The sequence below is a fragment of the Haemaphysalis longicornis genome, unplaced genomic scaffold (assembly GCF_048455015.1).
Source record: "Haemaphysalis longicornis isolate Haplotype H1 unplaced genomic scaffold, Haemaphysalis longicornis Haplotype H1 scaffold_1, whole genome shotgun sequence".
In the NCBI taxonomy this organism is placed as follows: Eukaryota; Metazoa; Arthropoda; class Arachnida; order Ixodida; family Ixodidae; genus Haemaphysalis; species Haemaphysalis longicornis.
Genome location: NW_027526203.1, coordinates 57,692,144 through 57,709,369, shown reverse-complemented (window position 1 = coordinate 57,709,369; position 17,226 = coordinate 57,692,144). Strand labels below are relative to the sequence as shown.

The 17,226-nt window shown below is 48.6% G+C and overlaps 1 protein-coding gene across 1 annotated transcript in view; it reads right to left on the bottom strand.

Annotated features, from left to right (window-relative positions):
* The window catches only part of LOC144173288 (bone morphogenetic protein 1-like), a 93,446-nt gene extending 77,917 nt beyond the window's left edge, over nucleotides 1-15,529 (bottom strand). The window contains exons 1-3 of the mRNA XM_077701802.1: nucleotides 15,451-15,529; nucleotides 14,097-14,357; nucleotides 13,412-13,543 (exon numbers count right to left, since the gene is read on the bottom strand). Of these exons, the coding sequence (XP_077557928.1) occupies nucleotides 13,412-13,543; nucleotides 14,097-14,357; nucleotides 15,451-15,529 (472 nt within the window). The remainder of the gene's footprint in view (nucleotides 1-13,411; nucleotides 13,544-14,096; nucleotides 14,358-15,450) is intronic.
* Nucleotides 15,530-17,226: the final 1,697 nt, after the last annotated feature.

The window sequence follows — 17,226 nt, the reverse complement described above, 5'->3', positions numbered from 1 at the left end:
TTGATCGTACCGCTTGTATGCTAGCATAAAGTACTAAATATACAGATTATTATGTATTTGGCACCTCATCAATGGCGTTCTGCAGCGGGGAGTGCTCAGTATTTGGTATGTTTTTCTTTTGTGTGAAAATGACGTCATTCGGTACAGGAATAGATTTGATTGATTGATTGATTGTGGGGTTTAACGCGCCGACGCAACGCAGGCGATGAGGCGCGCCGTAGTGGAGGGCTCCGGATTAATTTTGACCACCTGGGGATCTTTATCGTGCGCCGAAATCTCGTACACACGGGCGTTTTTGCTTTTCGCCTCCATCAGAAAAGCGGCCGCCGCGGCCGGGAATCGAACCCGCGACCTCGTGCTCAGCAGCGCAACGCCTTAGCCTCGCTACAGGAATAGAGTTGAGGGCGTCATCAACATCATCATCATCATCAGCAGCAGCAGCAGCAGCAGCCTATCTATGCCCACTGCAGGGCAAAGGCCTCTCCCATTATTCTCCAATTACCTCGGTCCTGTGCCAACTGTGACCAATTTATCCCCGCAAACTTCTTGATCTCATCTGCCCATCTAACTTTCTGCCGCCACCCGCCGCGGTGGCTCAGTGGCTAAGGCGTTGCGCTGCTGAGCACGAGGTTGCGGGTTCGAGTCCCGGCCGCGGCGGCCGCTTTTCTGATGGAGGCGAAAAGCAAAAACGCCCGTGCGTACGAGATTTCGGCGCACGTTAAAGATCCCCAGGTGGTCAAAATTAATCCGGAGCCCTCCACTACGGCGCGCCTCATCGCCTGCGTTGCGTGGGCGCGTTAAACCCTACAATCAATCAACTTTCTGCCGCCCCCTGCAACGCTTGCCTTCTCTAGGGATCCACTCTGTTACCCTTAATGACCAGCGGCTATCTTGCCTTCGCATTACATGCCCTGCCCACGTCCATTTCTTTTTCTTAATCTCTACTAATATGTCCTTAACACTTGTTTGTTCCCTGACCCACTCCGCTCTCTTCTTGTCCCTTAATGTTACACCTATCATTTTCCGCTCCATTGCACGCTGAGTCGTTCTCAATTTAAGTTGAACCCTCTTAGTGAGCCTCCAAGTTTCTGCCCCGTAGGTAAGTACCGGTAAGACGCAGCTGTCATACACTTTCTTCCTCAGCGACAATGGTAGGCTGCTATTCATTATCTGAGAATGTCTGCCATATGCACCCCACCCCATTCTGATCCTTCTAGTTATCTCTTCCTCATGGTTGGGATCTGGGGTAAGAACTTGGCCTAAGTAGATATATTCGCTTACCACTTCCACTGCCTCGCCACCTATCTCAAACCGCTGTGCTGTCCCGAGGTTATCGATCATTACTTTTTACATCAAAGGTTTTTACCAGCTCCCTGTGCGTCTAGCTGTCCGCCTCCGTACCGAATGCGCCCCGGGGTCGCTCCCCTATTCCGCACCTCGCTAGCGTGACGACCTCTACGCAACCATAGCACGCGGGCTTCATTGGCGTTTGAAATGACTTCGAAGCCAATGACAGATGACACTCAAGTGTTAATGTCTTTCTGTTCCATTAGGTTTTTCAATGGAATTGAGGGCAGGTGACCGTCGATTACAATGATGGCCGCGGAAGTGGAGCGGCTGTCGGAAAATTTCAACACAGGAACGTTATGGTCTGCACTCTCGCCGAGTAGTTTCCCGAAAATAAACACCGGCAAGAGAGTACTGTAGCCAGACCAATGAAGTTTCAGACAGTTATGAAATATAGTTTGTTTAGCTTAAATATTTTTGCCCTGCGTATTGATTCTATCCTATCCGCACCAGTAATGCAGCGAGAAAAAAATGCCCAACTTAGTTCGTTAGTAAGCGAAATATGAGGGAAGCTCACACTAATGCGTAAGACTTGAAGGCAGCGAAACTATACACAATAGTAGCGTTTTTTCTATTTTAACGAGATAGCGTTATTAGGCTCATTTTTCGATTCCACCGTGGCTCCAACCGTTCGGTATCAGCCGTGCTCATCAGGCGTCCACAGAAGTACGTCATCGCTGCCACTCGGAAGCTGCGACTGAGGCAGAAAGATTCTAGGGCTCCGCTGATCCTGTAGCGTGGCGCTACGGCAACAGAAGTTTGGAAAGGAGGACAATTATACAATGTCGGATACGAAAGAAAGGACACGCGTTTTCACCAGGTGCCGCGATTGCGCAGTGAAGTTTGTTCTATGCCCAGTCGGTGGTAGCATGCTTGGCAGACACGGTCTTCAGCCGTGCCCTCAACCTACGCCATCACAGCAAAGCGTATTTGCACCAGAAGATCAAAAAGATAAATTTCAGTAATTCATGTCCCGATGCTACTTGTGGGCTACGAGGCATGTCGTAGTGGCAGTCTCCGGAATAATATTGACCACTTTAGGATCTTTAACGTGCGCCGAAATCTCGACACACTAGTGTTTTAAATGCAGAGCATTTCTGTAACTCACGATGTCACCCGCGTTGACGTCCGTCGTAGTCCGCACCGTCGTTGTCCGCACCCCTCCCCCTACAATATATAAAAAAAATACTATCCGGCGCCTGGTTTCGATCCCCCGACCCTGCGGGCGGAACGCAATGTACATGGTGTTCTACCCACTGCACCACAAAGCCGACACAGAATGGGAGGCTACGAACGCGCCTTATATCCTTGACTCATTCAAAGTACGTCAAGAAGCTGCTGATACAACGCATTCACTACCACCAACTCCCCAAACACTAAACGTTAACGCAATACACCCACCCCCTATGCGACGCATTTACTCGAGTCCCCCTCGCGGGGAGATGGGCCCAATTTTTTGTTGTCTGTTTCTATCTGGAAAACGGTCGCCACGTCCAGGAATTGAATCAGCGTCCTTGGGCTCATCAGAAAAACGCCTTACCCACTGAGCCACAGAGCTGTTTTGATCACCGGGACTTGTGCCGGCACCAACAGTGGGTGAGCTAACTAAAACAGGGGACAATGAATCAATGCCGGTCTCTCAGAAATCAAGGAAGGCATAACTATAAGCCGAAAATAGCTGAAATAACGCCCACTATATAGCGTGTAATCACTTAACAATAATTTTTCTATATTCCATAGAAAAATTTACATAGTATTTTCTATGTAAAAATACTTTTCTATATTCCCATGGTTGTGTGTCTGCTGCAGGCTCGGTTTGGTAAACGAAAGCTGGCGCCACGCAGCCAAGGGAAAAATCCCCCAAAATAGGCACGAATATCCTCCCAGAGAACAACCACGTAAAAATTCACGGCGGGGTTCTAGACAAGCGGGTAGTTCCCAACTCGCAATCGCCAAAAACAGGTAACCTTTAATCAATAATTGCCCACAAGCAAAACGACCAACAAAGAGAAGAGCAAGAAAAAGAGAAAAGAAGCGATAAGGCCGATGCAACCAGTGATCATGACCAGAATATTGCAGAACCTGCAATACTGCACATTTTCCCGCACCAAAGACAGTGAAAGAAACAACATCATTAGGACAGCATATAAGGCAGTTCTCAACCCCACCAGTTCCACCGTGAGACGAACTAACAAAGGGTGGACCACCAGGTTAACAGAATGGAAATGAATAGACTGGTCTGGTCGAAGGCAAAGGCGATTTACTCGATGGAGGGATGAAATAACAATATTCGGAGCCAAGTATAGACTCGGGAAGCGCAGGACAACAGCGAGTAAAGGTCAAGGGGAGAGGCCTTCACGCAGCAGTCGTCCTAAGTAGGATTTTGGTTATAATGACGATGATTAGGTCCTCAACTTGTGTATTCCTAACTCATTTCCAGAAATAGAAAAAAACCACTCTCCCAGCACCAAGAAAACGGATGTAAAAACGAAATCGGGAGGTTCCATCATACCTCCTTCGAAAAGAAACGGGAATGACCAAACGGGCAACCCCAAATAAAAAAGAAAAGACAGGCACCCCCCCTCTCTCTCTGAGAGGAAACCACTGCCTGCCACGATAGACATAGCACCAATCAAGCGACCCCGCCGCATAAAAAGTCTCCTCGACGAAAAATATGGATACACTCCTACACAAAAAGGGTGGTGTGGCAGGCTAACGTTCATTCGGGGAAAGTTTCAATATCAGGAGACCACAGTATACACCGACTCCGGGGTGTACGAAAGCACGAGGCCCCAATTGTCGTAGTTGACTACTAATCTTTGGGACTGCATGACCCTCCATTATACAGGAACGAAGAAGTGGAAGTGGGAGGCATCCTATTGGCAATCCGAATAGCGGAATAATCAAACAGAAGCGTAATATCACTACAGACTCAGAGGACATTAAACAGTTTTTTTTGAAGAGAATACCAAGCGCTTCGGTAAGATATTCCCACCCATAAAACAGAAAGGTAACAACGTCACCTGTACAGCCGTATCCAATGGTCTGGAAGCGAACGATGCACCTGGCAAGAGGCACACGAACTCACGTACCATGCTACTTGCGACCACGACTACCATATTGCCTTCTTCGAAAAACGTTAACAACGAGTCCTCATCCTAAGCCCAGGAAAAATATCTTTCCCCTTGCTACAACTAGGTCTCAACGCCGAAGAATCACAAACTCTGTGGACGAAAAACAACCGCAGTTATCTTAACCACTATGCGCGTTAAGGTGTTCGGTGGGAACAGCAGACATTAACTTGGAACTCTGCTAAAATAGGGGAAACATTCACAATCTTGCTCACAACATAGCTATGTCAAAGGGTATGGCCAAGGGAGAACCACTCATACATAAAATATTCCACTTCTTTGATGCATGGATGGCAGATTTGATCAGCTCGTTACGTCAAGGTCAGCGCGAGCTGATCGAGAGGGCAAGGGAAGGTGCTGCTGCATGTGGTGTACGCCGGTTCCACCTTTGAGCTCTGTGCCATCTCTTTACCCCGTTTTCGTAAACCACAAATATCTCTGCCTGAAGAGGGGCCGTTTCTCCCTCCCTCCTCCTCCCTCTCTCTCTCTCTCCCCCTCTCTTTCTTTGAAAAAAGCAAAGTTGTTCAGCCGGGGCTAGACATCACAGGGTAAACATTTTTATGCACTGACACTGACTGCTCCTCGCTCAAACTCACCAGGACTTCGCATTTGCAACATTTCACGATCGCATTTTAAGCTACAGAAGCACAGAGAGCCTTTGTCTATCGTGGGACACGGTGATTAAAAACCCTGGTTCTAGTCATTCTCTTTTCGTTAACTTTTTGTGCTCTGAAGCATAGATCGGAAATGCAGCAGCTGCGTACGAACACGCTCCGTAGGATTCGCAGTATCCCTATCGCCTCTTACATCGTAGAATACAAGCGTAGATATCTCTGGACGTTTTTCGCCTTACGGAGTTCTTTAAGCCTCGCCGCTGTACAAGGGACCACAGCTGGATGTTCGTCTTCCTCTATCGCAGACGGTTCTGGGCTGCACGTGGCCTGATGGCCTTCCTTCGTGGCGGGCGCTTATCGCTGCGGCGGTGGTTTCCTCGCTTTGGTCCGCCGCGTTATCGCCTCTCCGTGTTATCGGGCCGCTGCTCCGTGTCGGGCGCTGGGGAAGGGGGTGCGGTTTGACCTCTAGCGCTCAAGGGCAAAACTAGTCACCCCGCGAAGAATGCCCGAGGTAACGTAGTGTACCTTGCGCTGCAAAAAAAAAAAAACCCAAATCGCGGTTGCGACTAATTGTCATTGCGGATGGCTATGGTTTAGTGACTGCCTATAATTTAAAAATGGCGCCCACAATATGAAAATGCAACTTGAGGACAGCAGCGTTGAAACTTTACACTGCCATTGACACTGTAATGGAGATCAGTGTCAATGGCATCGCAATGCCATTGACACGGAGAGCGGTGGTTCGAATGGCGTCGCAGTGCCATTCGAAGCCTTTTTTCGCAGTAGAAGTACTTTCGTTTGGGAGCCACAAGAAACCCAGCGGAGAATTAGCATTGCTTTCCTACGCACAGGACAACCTTTCTGACTTAAATAACAATGCCCTCACATCGACGTTCTCCTCAGAGAATGGGAAAGCCTGCAGTGCTCATCGGCCAAGCATACCTAGGTGAATCCGGGCAGCCTTTCTGCGCTTCTTCGCAGCCGATTCAGCTAATCCTGCCCGCAACACTGGTTGAAGGCATTCAGCAACCACAGGACATCCAACCTAAAGGGGGTAACCTCGGAATTCTCTCGCATTGAAACGTCAGCGAAAGTTTTTCTATGCGTCAATATTTTTTCATTGCCTCTCAAGTGGTGGAGCGTGCGGTTTGATCCCTTGCCATCCATCTCCGAGTGCACCCCTGGAGCTTCGTTCGGGTCGTCGCTTACCTTGAGACACCATGACAGACACCAGACACCAGACATGAGACACAAGACACCATGCCTATGACAGCGGAACCTGCCAGCGGAACCGGCAGCCGAACCGGTGGTGCGGGTTTAGCCGCCTTGCCACCTTACTTTGTAACCAGCCACCAGCGGGATCCGCCGATGTTCACTGGCCTTCCGGGTGAGGACGTCGAGGAGTGGCTTGATACCTTCGCACGCGTCAACGCTTTTAACAGGTGGGACGACCACGCGATGCTTCAAAACGTCTCGTGGTCCCTGGACAAAACAGACAAGACGTGGTTTTTGAACAATGAGCGCCGTACCAGTGACTGGTCGGACTTCACCACGCAACTGCGCTAGATTTTCGGCTCTTCCGCTGGTCGCTCCGAAGCCGCAAAGAAGCTAGAAAGCCGTGTCCAGCAGGCTCAAGAGACTTACACCTCGTACATTCAGGACGTTCTTGCGTTGTGCCGCCGCGTTACTAGCGACATGTCGGAGGGAGACCGCGTTCGTCACATCATGAAGGGCATCAATCAATTTGCGTTCACGGCTCTCGCCCTTCAAAACCCGCCGACCGTCGCTGATGTAACCACGATCTGCCAAAAGCTGGACAAACTGCACTCTATCCGTCTGCAGTAGGAGGTCATCACGCCGCAGTACTCCGGAGATGACAACCTGCGGGCGCTGATACGGGCTATAATCCGCGAAGAGCTCCGTGATTGCCGTTCTCTTTGTGCTCCTGGTGCCCGTGTTCAGCCTTCTGCAACTGGCCTGCGGGAAATCATTAAACAGGAGCTTGCTGCTATGACAAATCTAGCTCCATCCGACCCTTCTACTCCTCTGACGGTTCCATCCTACTCAGAGGTTGCTCGGCGACCACCTATGCCGCTGACGCCGATCCTGGCTCAACCTGCGACCAACTACGTGGCGGCCATTCCTACTGCTTGGGGTACCCATTCTCCCTACCAGGCATGGCGACCACCCCGACAAGACTTAGCTGTGCGCCGACCGGTTTGTTACTACTGCGGTATACGTGACCACATCTCCCGGTTTTGCCGCCGGCGTCAATAGGACGAGCGACGTGGCTATGAAACCTACGAGCGGGACAACATGAGTTTTAGCTACGGCTTCCTCCGACAGCGTTATACGTCGCCGCCACGTCGTTCTCCCTCTCCACCTGGCCCCGCTGACGTTCCTCGCAACTCCCGAAACGAACGACGCCGTTCACCATCACCACACCGTCGGGCTGTGTCGCCTCTGCGACCAGTCTTGCGTGATACCAGCCACGCGGTGGAAAACTAGGTCCTGCAGTTTTGGGAGACGAAACGGCAACGCAAAGGGAAAATGTAAGACCCCCGGACCGACCATGAAACACTTTGACTGTAATCGTTGAGGGAATTCCTGTTGACGCATTGGTAGACACGGGTGCCAGTATATATATCACTCATGAACGTTGAGGACTCCTTTCATGGAGGTGAGGACTCCTTACTCGGGCCCAGCTCTGCGTAGTGCAAACGGGGATATGATTCGGCCTTCAGGATATTGTACTGCGCGCATACTCGTCAAGGACAGTCGCCATCACGTTCAGTTTGCAGTAATCTCTTCGTGCGTCTATCAAGTAATTCTGGGTTGGGATGTTTTACGCTCGGCATCTGCTATCATCTCCTGTGGTCAACCAATGATTGATATCGCAAGAACAGAGTTCGCAAGTGTCGATAGTGCGTCAGATCTACGTTTGGTGACGACCTCCGACTGCACACTCTTCCCTGGCCAAGAAGCTGCTCTTTCAGTGTCATGAGACCAAATTGTTGACGGCGACGTGTTGATTGCACCAACCGGAAAATTCTTTGTTAAATGACTCTTATTACCGCCGTGCCTTGTCCATTTTTCTCGTGGATCTGCCTATCTCGCCGCTATAAATTCGACGTCGGAGACCCTCTTGGTACCCCATCACGACGCTATTGCTTCTGTGACCCACGATGATGCCGTTGACGTTCTTCCTCTTGACTCTTTTGCAACAGTGGATAATTCTGCTGATCTTAAACCGACGGCTGTCCCTATTGGTGCGAATATCAATCCCGACCTTTCCACGGAGCAAACGAACACCCTATTGACCCTACTGGAAAAGCACAAAGCTTTATTTGACACTAACTCTTCTGTTCTGGGGCAGACTACTATGGCCACCCATCGTATCGAAACGGATGGTTCCTGTGTCGTCCATCAGCGCCCGTACCGCTTTTCACCTAAAGAACGTAAAACTATTCAAAAAAATGTGGACGACATCTTGAAGCGAAATAATTTTCGTCCTCCGGCTAGCTCCTGGTCATCACCTGTGGTGCTAGTTCTAAAGAAAGACGGTTCAGTGAGGTTTTGTGTGGATTACAGGGCCCTCAACAAGATCACTTGCAAGGATGTTTATCCGATGCCGCGCATCGACGACGCTATCGACACCTTGCAAGGGGCAGAATTCTTTTCAAGTCTCGATCTTCGATCGGGATCCTGGAAGATCCCCGTGCACGAAGCCGACAAAGAGAGACAGCCTTCGCAACACCCGATGGCCTCTACGGATTTAATGTAATGCCATTCGGGCTTTGCAATGCTCCCGCTACATTTGAAAGAATGATAGACAATGTCCTTCGTGGCTTTAAATGAAAAACGTGTCCCTGTTACCTGGACGAAATTGTTATCTTTTGCTCCTGATTTGCGAAGCACCTTCAACGCCTGGACCAAGTATTGACTTGCCTCAGCGAGGCCGGTCTCCAACTCAATGCAACAAAATGCCACTTTGCAATCTCATCCATCAAATTATTGGGGCACGTTGTGAGCAAGGATGGCATTCGCCTCGTAATAAATTTTCCCCGACCTCTTCGTCAGAAAGAACTTCGCAGTTTTCTTGGATTGGCTTCATACTTCCGTCGATTCATTCGGAACTTTTCGGCAATAGCTTCACCCTTAAACAAGCTCTTAGCTTCTGGCACACCGTTTACCTGGTCTAAAGAATGCGAAACAGCGTTCCTGGAGCTCAAACAGGCTCTTACGTCTGCACCCGTACTTAGCCATTTTAATGACAACGCTCAGACAATACTCCACACCGACTCCAGTGGACATGGTATTGGTACTGTGCTCCTGCAACGCAATGCATCATCTTTGGAGCACGTGGTTGCCTACGCCAGCCGGACGTTGACGCCAGCCGAGCGGAATTACGCAATAATCGAGCAGGAGTGCCTGGCTGTAGTTTGGTCCGTTCAAAAGTTTCGACCATATTTGTATGGTCGTCCCTTCACCATTGTAAAGGATTACCATGCACTCTGCTGGCTATCCTCCCTCAAGAATGTAACCGGACGCCTTGTCCGTTGGATACTTAAGCTGCAAGAGTACTATTTTGACGGGGTGTACAAATCCGGCAAAAAGCGCTCGGATGCCGATGCACTTTCACTCTGTCCGCTGTTGTCAACAGAGGAAAGTTGTCAAGCGCCATCTCCGACAGAGCCAGCTATTACTATTGCCTCCACCGAGCCCGTCACCCCGGCGTTACCTTCTAGCCTTCTCTCCTTACAACGAGCTGACACGTACTGCCACAAATTTATCGACCTTCTAGACGGTTCAACCCAACCTCTCAACAGCAGTTCGCGTCGACAACTCAACAAATTTAAACTCATGAATGGCGGCTGCCTTTACCACGTCAACTATCATCCTACTGGCGACAAATGGGTCCCTGTGGTTCCGCGTTCCCTTCGACAAGAGATATTACAAACTTTTGACGACGATGCTACCGCTGCTTATCTTGCCTACATTAAGACATACGATCGCATAAAAAGCGGCTCCTTTTGGCCCGGACTTTCAACATGTGTCGCCAAATACGTTTCATCCTGTGAACCGTGTCAACGCCGTAAACAACCGACGTCGAGTCCAGCTGGGACGCTACAACCCCTTTCATGTCCCTCGACTCCATTCGAAGTTGTAGGGATCGATCTGTACGGACCCCTTCCAGCCACCCCAGCCGGTGATCGGTGGGTTGTCACCGCGGTTGACCACCTGACCCGCTTGACGAAACAGCGGCTATTCGCACGGGTTGCGCCTCGGAGGTTGCGGAATTCTTCTTGCAGGCAATCTTCCTGCGCCATGGTCCGCCTCGCGTTCTGCTCAGTAACCGCGGAAGAACGTTCCTTTCTACTCTCCTTTCCGAAGTTCTTCATGTCGCTGAAACCGTTCACAAGACTACGTCCAGTTACCACCTGCAAACAAACGGCATCACTGAGCGCTTCAACCTTACTCTTTGCGACATGATTTCCTTTTACATTCGACCGGACCACACCAAGTGGGACACCATTTTCCCTTTTGTCACCTACGCCTACAACACCGCTATACAACAAACCACAGGATTCTCTCCTTTCTTCCTTGTCTACGGCCGTTCCCCTTCTTCGGTACTTGACACATCTTTCGTTTCTGCACCCGGATCCTCTCCTGCAAGCCTGCCCGACCTGTTTGTTTCCCGACTTGCGCACTGCCGCAGTCTTGCCCGTATGAGCACGGCAGCCTGCCAAACAGCCAGAAGTCCCGCTACGATGAGAGGCATCGTTCTGTATACTACCAAACTGGGAAATAAGTCCTACAGTGCACCCCTCTCCGTACCCCTGGGTTACGCGAGAAGTTCCTTCCCCGCTTCATTGGCCAATACAGAATCATCGCGCAGACCTCACCAGTTAACTACCGCGTAACCCCTACTTCTGGTGTCAGTGACCGCCGGTGCCGTGGAACTGAGATCATTCATGTTTCCCGAATCAAGCTTTTCATTTCGACGGGCTTTCTCTACCTGAAAATGACGGCCAGGGTGGCCGCTTCCGCCGAGGGGGTATAATATTGTCAGCGCGAATCATAAATGTCCGGTCATAAGGCCATAGTTCAGAATTATGAATGGCCAATACCGCCTTCATGTTTCGTCGTCGTCGCTGCATTGTGTGCGTCAATCATCGCCATCGTGATTGATCCTGTTCTGGCCAGGGTACCGCTCGCCGAATAAACGTCGTCCACCAAGTCTCCTGGCATTGCCTCTCAATATATATATATATATATATATATATATATATATATATATATATATATATATATATATATATATATATATATATATCAAGGTTGCAGTCGTCATTGCCAGTGCTATTCGGCTTTTTTTCGAAATATTTAATAGGGCCGAATGACGTGTGCTTGTCACGTTTCTTTTTTGATTCATTGATAAATAACCGAAAATATAAGTCGAGAAAAAATCCGCCGTTTTCCGGGAGCGGGACTCGAACCCACATCTCCGCATAACCGGTGCGGTGCGTTAGCCATTACGCTATCCCCACAGCGGCTTCTCTCTCGACTTTAAAGCGGGGGTTTATATTTACAAGAGCTCTGAGGCCGGTCAACTAGCGCCGCCCCTCGACTACCGCGGGAGACGTAGAACGTCTTCTTTCCCAGCGGCCGCCACGTAGAACGTGGTCGGAGGTCGGGGTTAGCAATTGGCATATCCGAACTGCTGGAGCCAGTGCCTCGTAATGCATGTAGCAGAACAGAGAGATACGGGACGAGGGACTCGGTAAAGATACATATCAAGGTTGCAGTCGTCATTGCCAGTGCTATTCGGCTTTTTTTCGAAATATTTAATAGGGCCGAATGACGTGTGCTTGTCACGTTTCTTTTTTGATTCATTGATAAATAACCGAAAATATAAGTCGAGAAAAAATCCGCCGTTTTCCGGGAGCGGGACTCGAACCCACATCTCCGCATAACCGGTGCGGTGCGTTAGCCATTACGCTATCCCCACAGCGGCTTCTCTCTCGACTTTAAAGCGGGGGTTTATATTTACAAGAGCTCTGAGGCCGGTCAACTAGCGCCGCCCCTCGACTACCGCGGGAGACGTAGAACGTCTTCTTTCCCAGCGGCCGCCACGTAGAACGTGGTCGGAGGTCGGGGTTAGCAATTGGCATATCCGAACTGCTGGAGCCAGTGCCTCGTAATGCATGTAGCAGAACAGAGAGATACGGGACGAGGGACTCGGTAAAGATACATATCAAGGTTGCAGTCGTCATTGCCAGTGCTATTCGGCTTTTTTTCGAAATATTTAATAGGGCCGAATGACGTCGGAAAACGGCGGATTTTTTCTCGACTTATATTTTCGGTTATTTATCAATGAATCAAAAAAGAAACGTGACAAGCACACGTCATTCGGCCCTATTAAATATTTCGAAAAAAAGCCGAATAGCACTGGCAATGACGACTGCAACCTTGATATGTATCTTTACCGAGTCCCTCGTCCCGTATCTCTCTGTTCTGCTATATATATATATATATATATATATATATATATATATATATATATATATATATATATATATAGGGTTTGGAATGGAAATGAGGGGCTCGTTAGGAAATACAGAAAGAAATGCCGGCAGTCTACAACGCCAAAGAAGACATAGGGGAAGGTTAGACTATTTTTTTACCGTTAGTGACGTTACATTATTATTAATATTTATTAATTACGTGAGAAAGAAAGAAAGAAAAACACGCGCCCAGAGTGGGGACCGAACCGAACCGAATCGAAAGGCGTGGGTTCGGTCCCCACTCTGGGCGCGTGTTTTTCTTTCTTTCTTTCTCACGTAATTAATAAATATTAATAATAAGGTAACGTCACTAACGGTAAAAAAATAGTCTAACCTTCCCCTATGTCTTCTTTGGCGTTGTAGACTGCCGGCATTTCTTTCTGTATATATATATATATATAAATATATATATATATATATATATATATATATATATATATATATATATATATATATATATATATATATATATATATATATATATATATATATATATATATATATATATATATATATATATATATATATATATATATATGTGTGTGTGTGTGTGTGTGTGTGTGTGTGTGTGTGTGTGTGTGTGTGTGTGTGTGTGTGTGTGTGTGTGCGTGCGTGTGTGTCTGTATGTAAATATATCGCAAATGAAGCAACTGAAAGAATAAGCAAAAACTTCCTTAAATCGTCTTAGCAGTCCTGGCAGGACCTATCTGTGAATGTTTCTTGTGTCCGTTTTTTCGCCTGACGCACTTACTGACGTTCTTGCGCGTGTCACAGAATCCAGGTCTCCGTGCGACTTCGATCCAGAAGCCCTTGCCCGAGACAACTGGATTGGTTTGGAAATGGAAGGTCACCTCGTCTCGGTCCTTTGGAAAGTCCACAATCTCTGGAACCGCAAGAGAGAAAAATGCAGTTCAGTAGCGTCAGCGGACAGGACGGAATCGAGTTGGGCAAGGTAGCTAATCGAAAGGTGCGCCGGTACGGTAAGCCCAGCGGCATTTACAGCTAGTTATCCCTCGGAATACGCACTGTTCCATTCGATTTTTTCGGCCTCCGACAAACGAATAAAATACACTGATGTACGGAAAATGTAACATTAGTTTAGAGTAAGGTGTATTTTAGTTTACGTCCTTGGCATAATATCGTTTCCTTCATTTATTTCCCATATACTTTCGAGGATTGGAACAAGGGAAGCTCCATGGTATTATCGAGTAATTCTAAACTTCTGCCGAATGGAGTGGTATCACAATTCCCGTTTTCCGTCCTTCTTTTGACGCAAGCTGGCGAGGGTGAGACTTTTGCAGCGAAAATTGGCGGTTTGACGCCACAACAAGCGCCAGCAACCAACGTTTGTACACGAGCGTTCCGTATGGGGACACAAAGATGAAGCAAGGCGGCAGTCGCGCGTGGTGCGCGAGTATATATGTATACATATGTACCCGTGTGGCCGCGGTACCGGCGGCGTCCGCAGAACCTCTTCTGGCCCACGGCCAGGAAGTCGTTGCGGCATCCGGGAGACTCCTCGAGGTCGAAATCGAGGAAGCGCAGCTGCAGGGAGCAGGCGGCGCCCACGCGCTTGACGCGGTACGTGCACTGGAGCAGAGCGGGGTAGTCGAGCGGGTAGCCGTAGCTGGTGAAGTTCCCCTCGCCGTCGAACAGGCAGTAGTCGCACACGCCCTGGTGCACCAGCCGGCTGTCCGCTGCGGGGCACCACAAGCACCGAGGTTACGGGCCGCGCACGGGTGGCTGGGAAGAGCTTACGCTAGGGTCACTACTTTCACGTGACGTCAAAGAATGGAGGGAAAAATTACGCCGACAATACAACATGTTGAAACAGTGCAAAAATGAGTAGCAAACAATACATTTACCCGCTAAATGAGTCATGTAAGTACGTGTGCCCTATGAGGCGAGTCTAATTTGTTTTGTGCTGTGTTTTGGACTTGAAGTATCCATCTCCACGGCGGTGGCTGTTTGGTATCCTGTTTAGCGACTTGTTCTTGCGCTCTTATGCTTTGCGTAAGACTGGCGTAGAGATGTGCCTTACATAGAAAAGTAAATAACTACGTTACCTAGTACCTTTTTAGTACAAAACGAACCGTTACAGCCGCGCGTTACCCCCGAAAGAAAAAAAGACACGCTACCATTACCGCTACCGGGGAAAAAAAGAAGCACACGTTCGTCACTCGTTACAATTCTTTTCTAGGAAAAAAGCTACAGCAGCGATGTCACTGAATTGCTTTAACAAAAATGGAAGCAATACACACACGCAGAAAGCAAAATTTTAACCGATGAAGTTACCAGTGAGCGGCAAATGTGTATGTGAAATCGAAGAAAGGTGATTTGGAGGCGTATTTTTGGAGCTTAAATTATTTATGTTATTTGTGTGTGTGTGTGTGTGTGTGTGTGTGTGTGTGTGTGTGTGTGTGTGTGTGTGTGTGTGTGTGTGTGTGTGTGTGTGTGTGTGTGTGTGTGTGTGTGTGTGTGTGTGTGTGTGTGTGTGTGTGTGTGTGTGTGTGTGTGTGTGTGTGTGTGTGTGCGCGTGCGTGCGTGCGTGCGTGCGTGCGTGCGTGCGTGCGCGCGCGCGCGTGTGCATGCGTGCGTGCGTGCGTGCGTGCCTCTGTACTAGCGCACCCACTGCCCCCCACGCACACCCGGACAAACCTTCTCGTCAGCGTTTCAAATATAAAAAGAAAACTAATGGTATAGGTTGTAGCACCGGTGACATATAGGGCGCGGTATCACCTTTGCGTGACGTCACCAGTAGAAGGCGGGTTATGTCGTGAGCTAGCGTACCGCACTCCCTGCGCTTGTGTGACCAGGTGCTTCGTGCTGCGGCCTCCGCACTTGCCCACCAAGTGATTTTTGTGCACATGACGGGATGAAGTAGCACGGCGAGCACCTAATAGTATCTATGGGACCGGCCAACCAGGACTCCGTGGCCTCGGTGGCTACGTCGCGACCCGCAGCCGGTGATGAAAACGTCACGTAGGATGACATACCTGTTTTATATCAAGGCCCCCTTTAACATGACAAATTGCTTATGAATAGTGGCAACGACGCCATGTAGGATTATATTTTGGACGTTGGATATTAACTTATGATAGTTTGCACCGATCGTTCAGTGATCTGAATTAGCGTCTCGACTGGGGCCAGTTGGTTCATTCTGATCTTAAACAACAGCGCAAAAGACAAGGACTAGGAAAGAAGCACAGACAAGCGCTGACAAACAACTGAGCGTAATTTATTGCGGCTGGCTTATAAATACGCTTGTCACACATAAAAATACACAAAAAACAGAAGATTTACACAACCGTGAGAAAACGTAATCACGTCTTGTCGTATCTACAACCACACGTTTACCCATTCAGGTAATTTATCTCTTTTTGTGTTAAAGCCACCGACGGCTTGCTGACGGATTGCTGACGGCTTGCTGAGATAAATTACCTTAATGGGTAAACGTGTGGTTGTAGATACGACAAGACGTGATTACGTTTTCTGATGGTTGTGTAAATCTTCTGTTTTTTGTGTATTTTTATGTGTGACAAGCGTATTTATAGGCGAGCCGCAATAAATTACGCTCAGTTGTTTGTCAGCGCTTGTCTGTGCTTCTTTCCTAGTCCTTGTATTTTGCGCTGTTGTTTAAGATCGTTCAGTGATCGCTCAAAGAAACATTCTGTGACATTCCGGGAATATTTCGGGTTCATAAATGTGCGCGCCCAAACGTTTTGTTGCCTTATTTCTGTAGCATGCACATGCAGCTGCAACAAAAGTTTGTAAAGGCTGCAACGTCACCAACCAACGCACTTTCTTAAGTGTTACAAAATACTACAAAAGGGCTACGTCCAATATATAACGTATCACTGCGCTGCCACATTTGTTTACCCTTGATTATTCTATATACTACGTATATATAGTATATAGATGGTAGATATAGGGGCAATTGGAGATTAATGGGAGAGGCCTTTGCCCTGCAGTGGGCGTAGATCGAGCTGCCAAATCGCTGCGTGGCGTAAGGCTCTTTCCTGTTGGTATGCTTGTGGAATGGAGTTGCGAGAGAGGCGCGAGAGTATATCTTTGTTGCGCTGCCTTAACATAGATGTCAGCTGGCGATGGGAAGGCACAGACTTGGAGGACAGCGTACTCTCAGGCGGGAGGTATTGTAAATGTAGCAGCAGGCGGGAGGCATTGTAAATGTATACAGATATGTTTCCGTGCTGAAGTTCAGTGATGATGAAGACTTTGCAACCTATCACAGCACCGCCACCAACATCAGTACCACCAGAGTTATGTTGAGAGCAATGCCGCAGTACTGAATCTGGAAGGCGGCCCTTTGGCTGTCGGGAGCACATTGCAGAATTATGTACAAATAAATATGTTTTGCGACGCGTGGCTGTCGCCTCTTGCTATTTACGGGGAAGTGCCTGCTTGATACTTTGGATTTCACCGAAATAAAAAAAACGTTCTATGCCCGCTGCTCGCGCTAAACTCTCATACTTACTGGCGTATACCTCTGCACTGTGGTTTTCCCTTCGTCGGAGTATTATTGATTCAGCGGCTTTGCTGCTGATT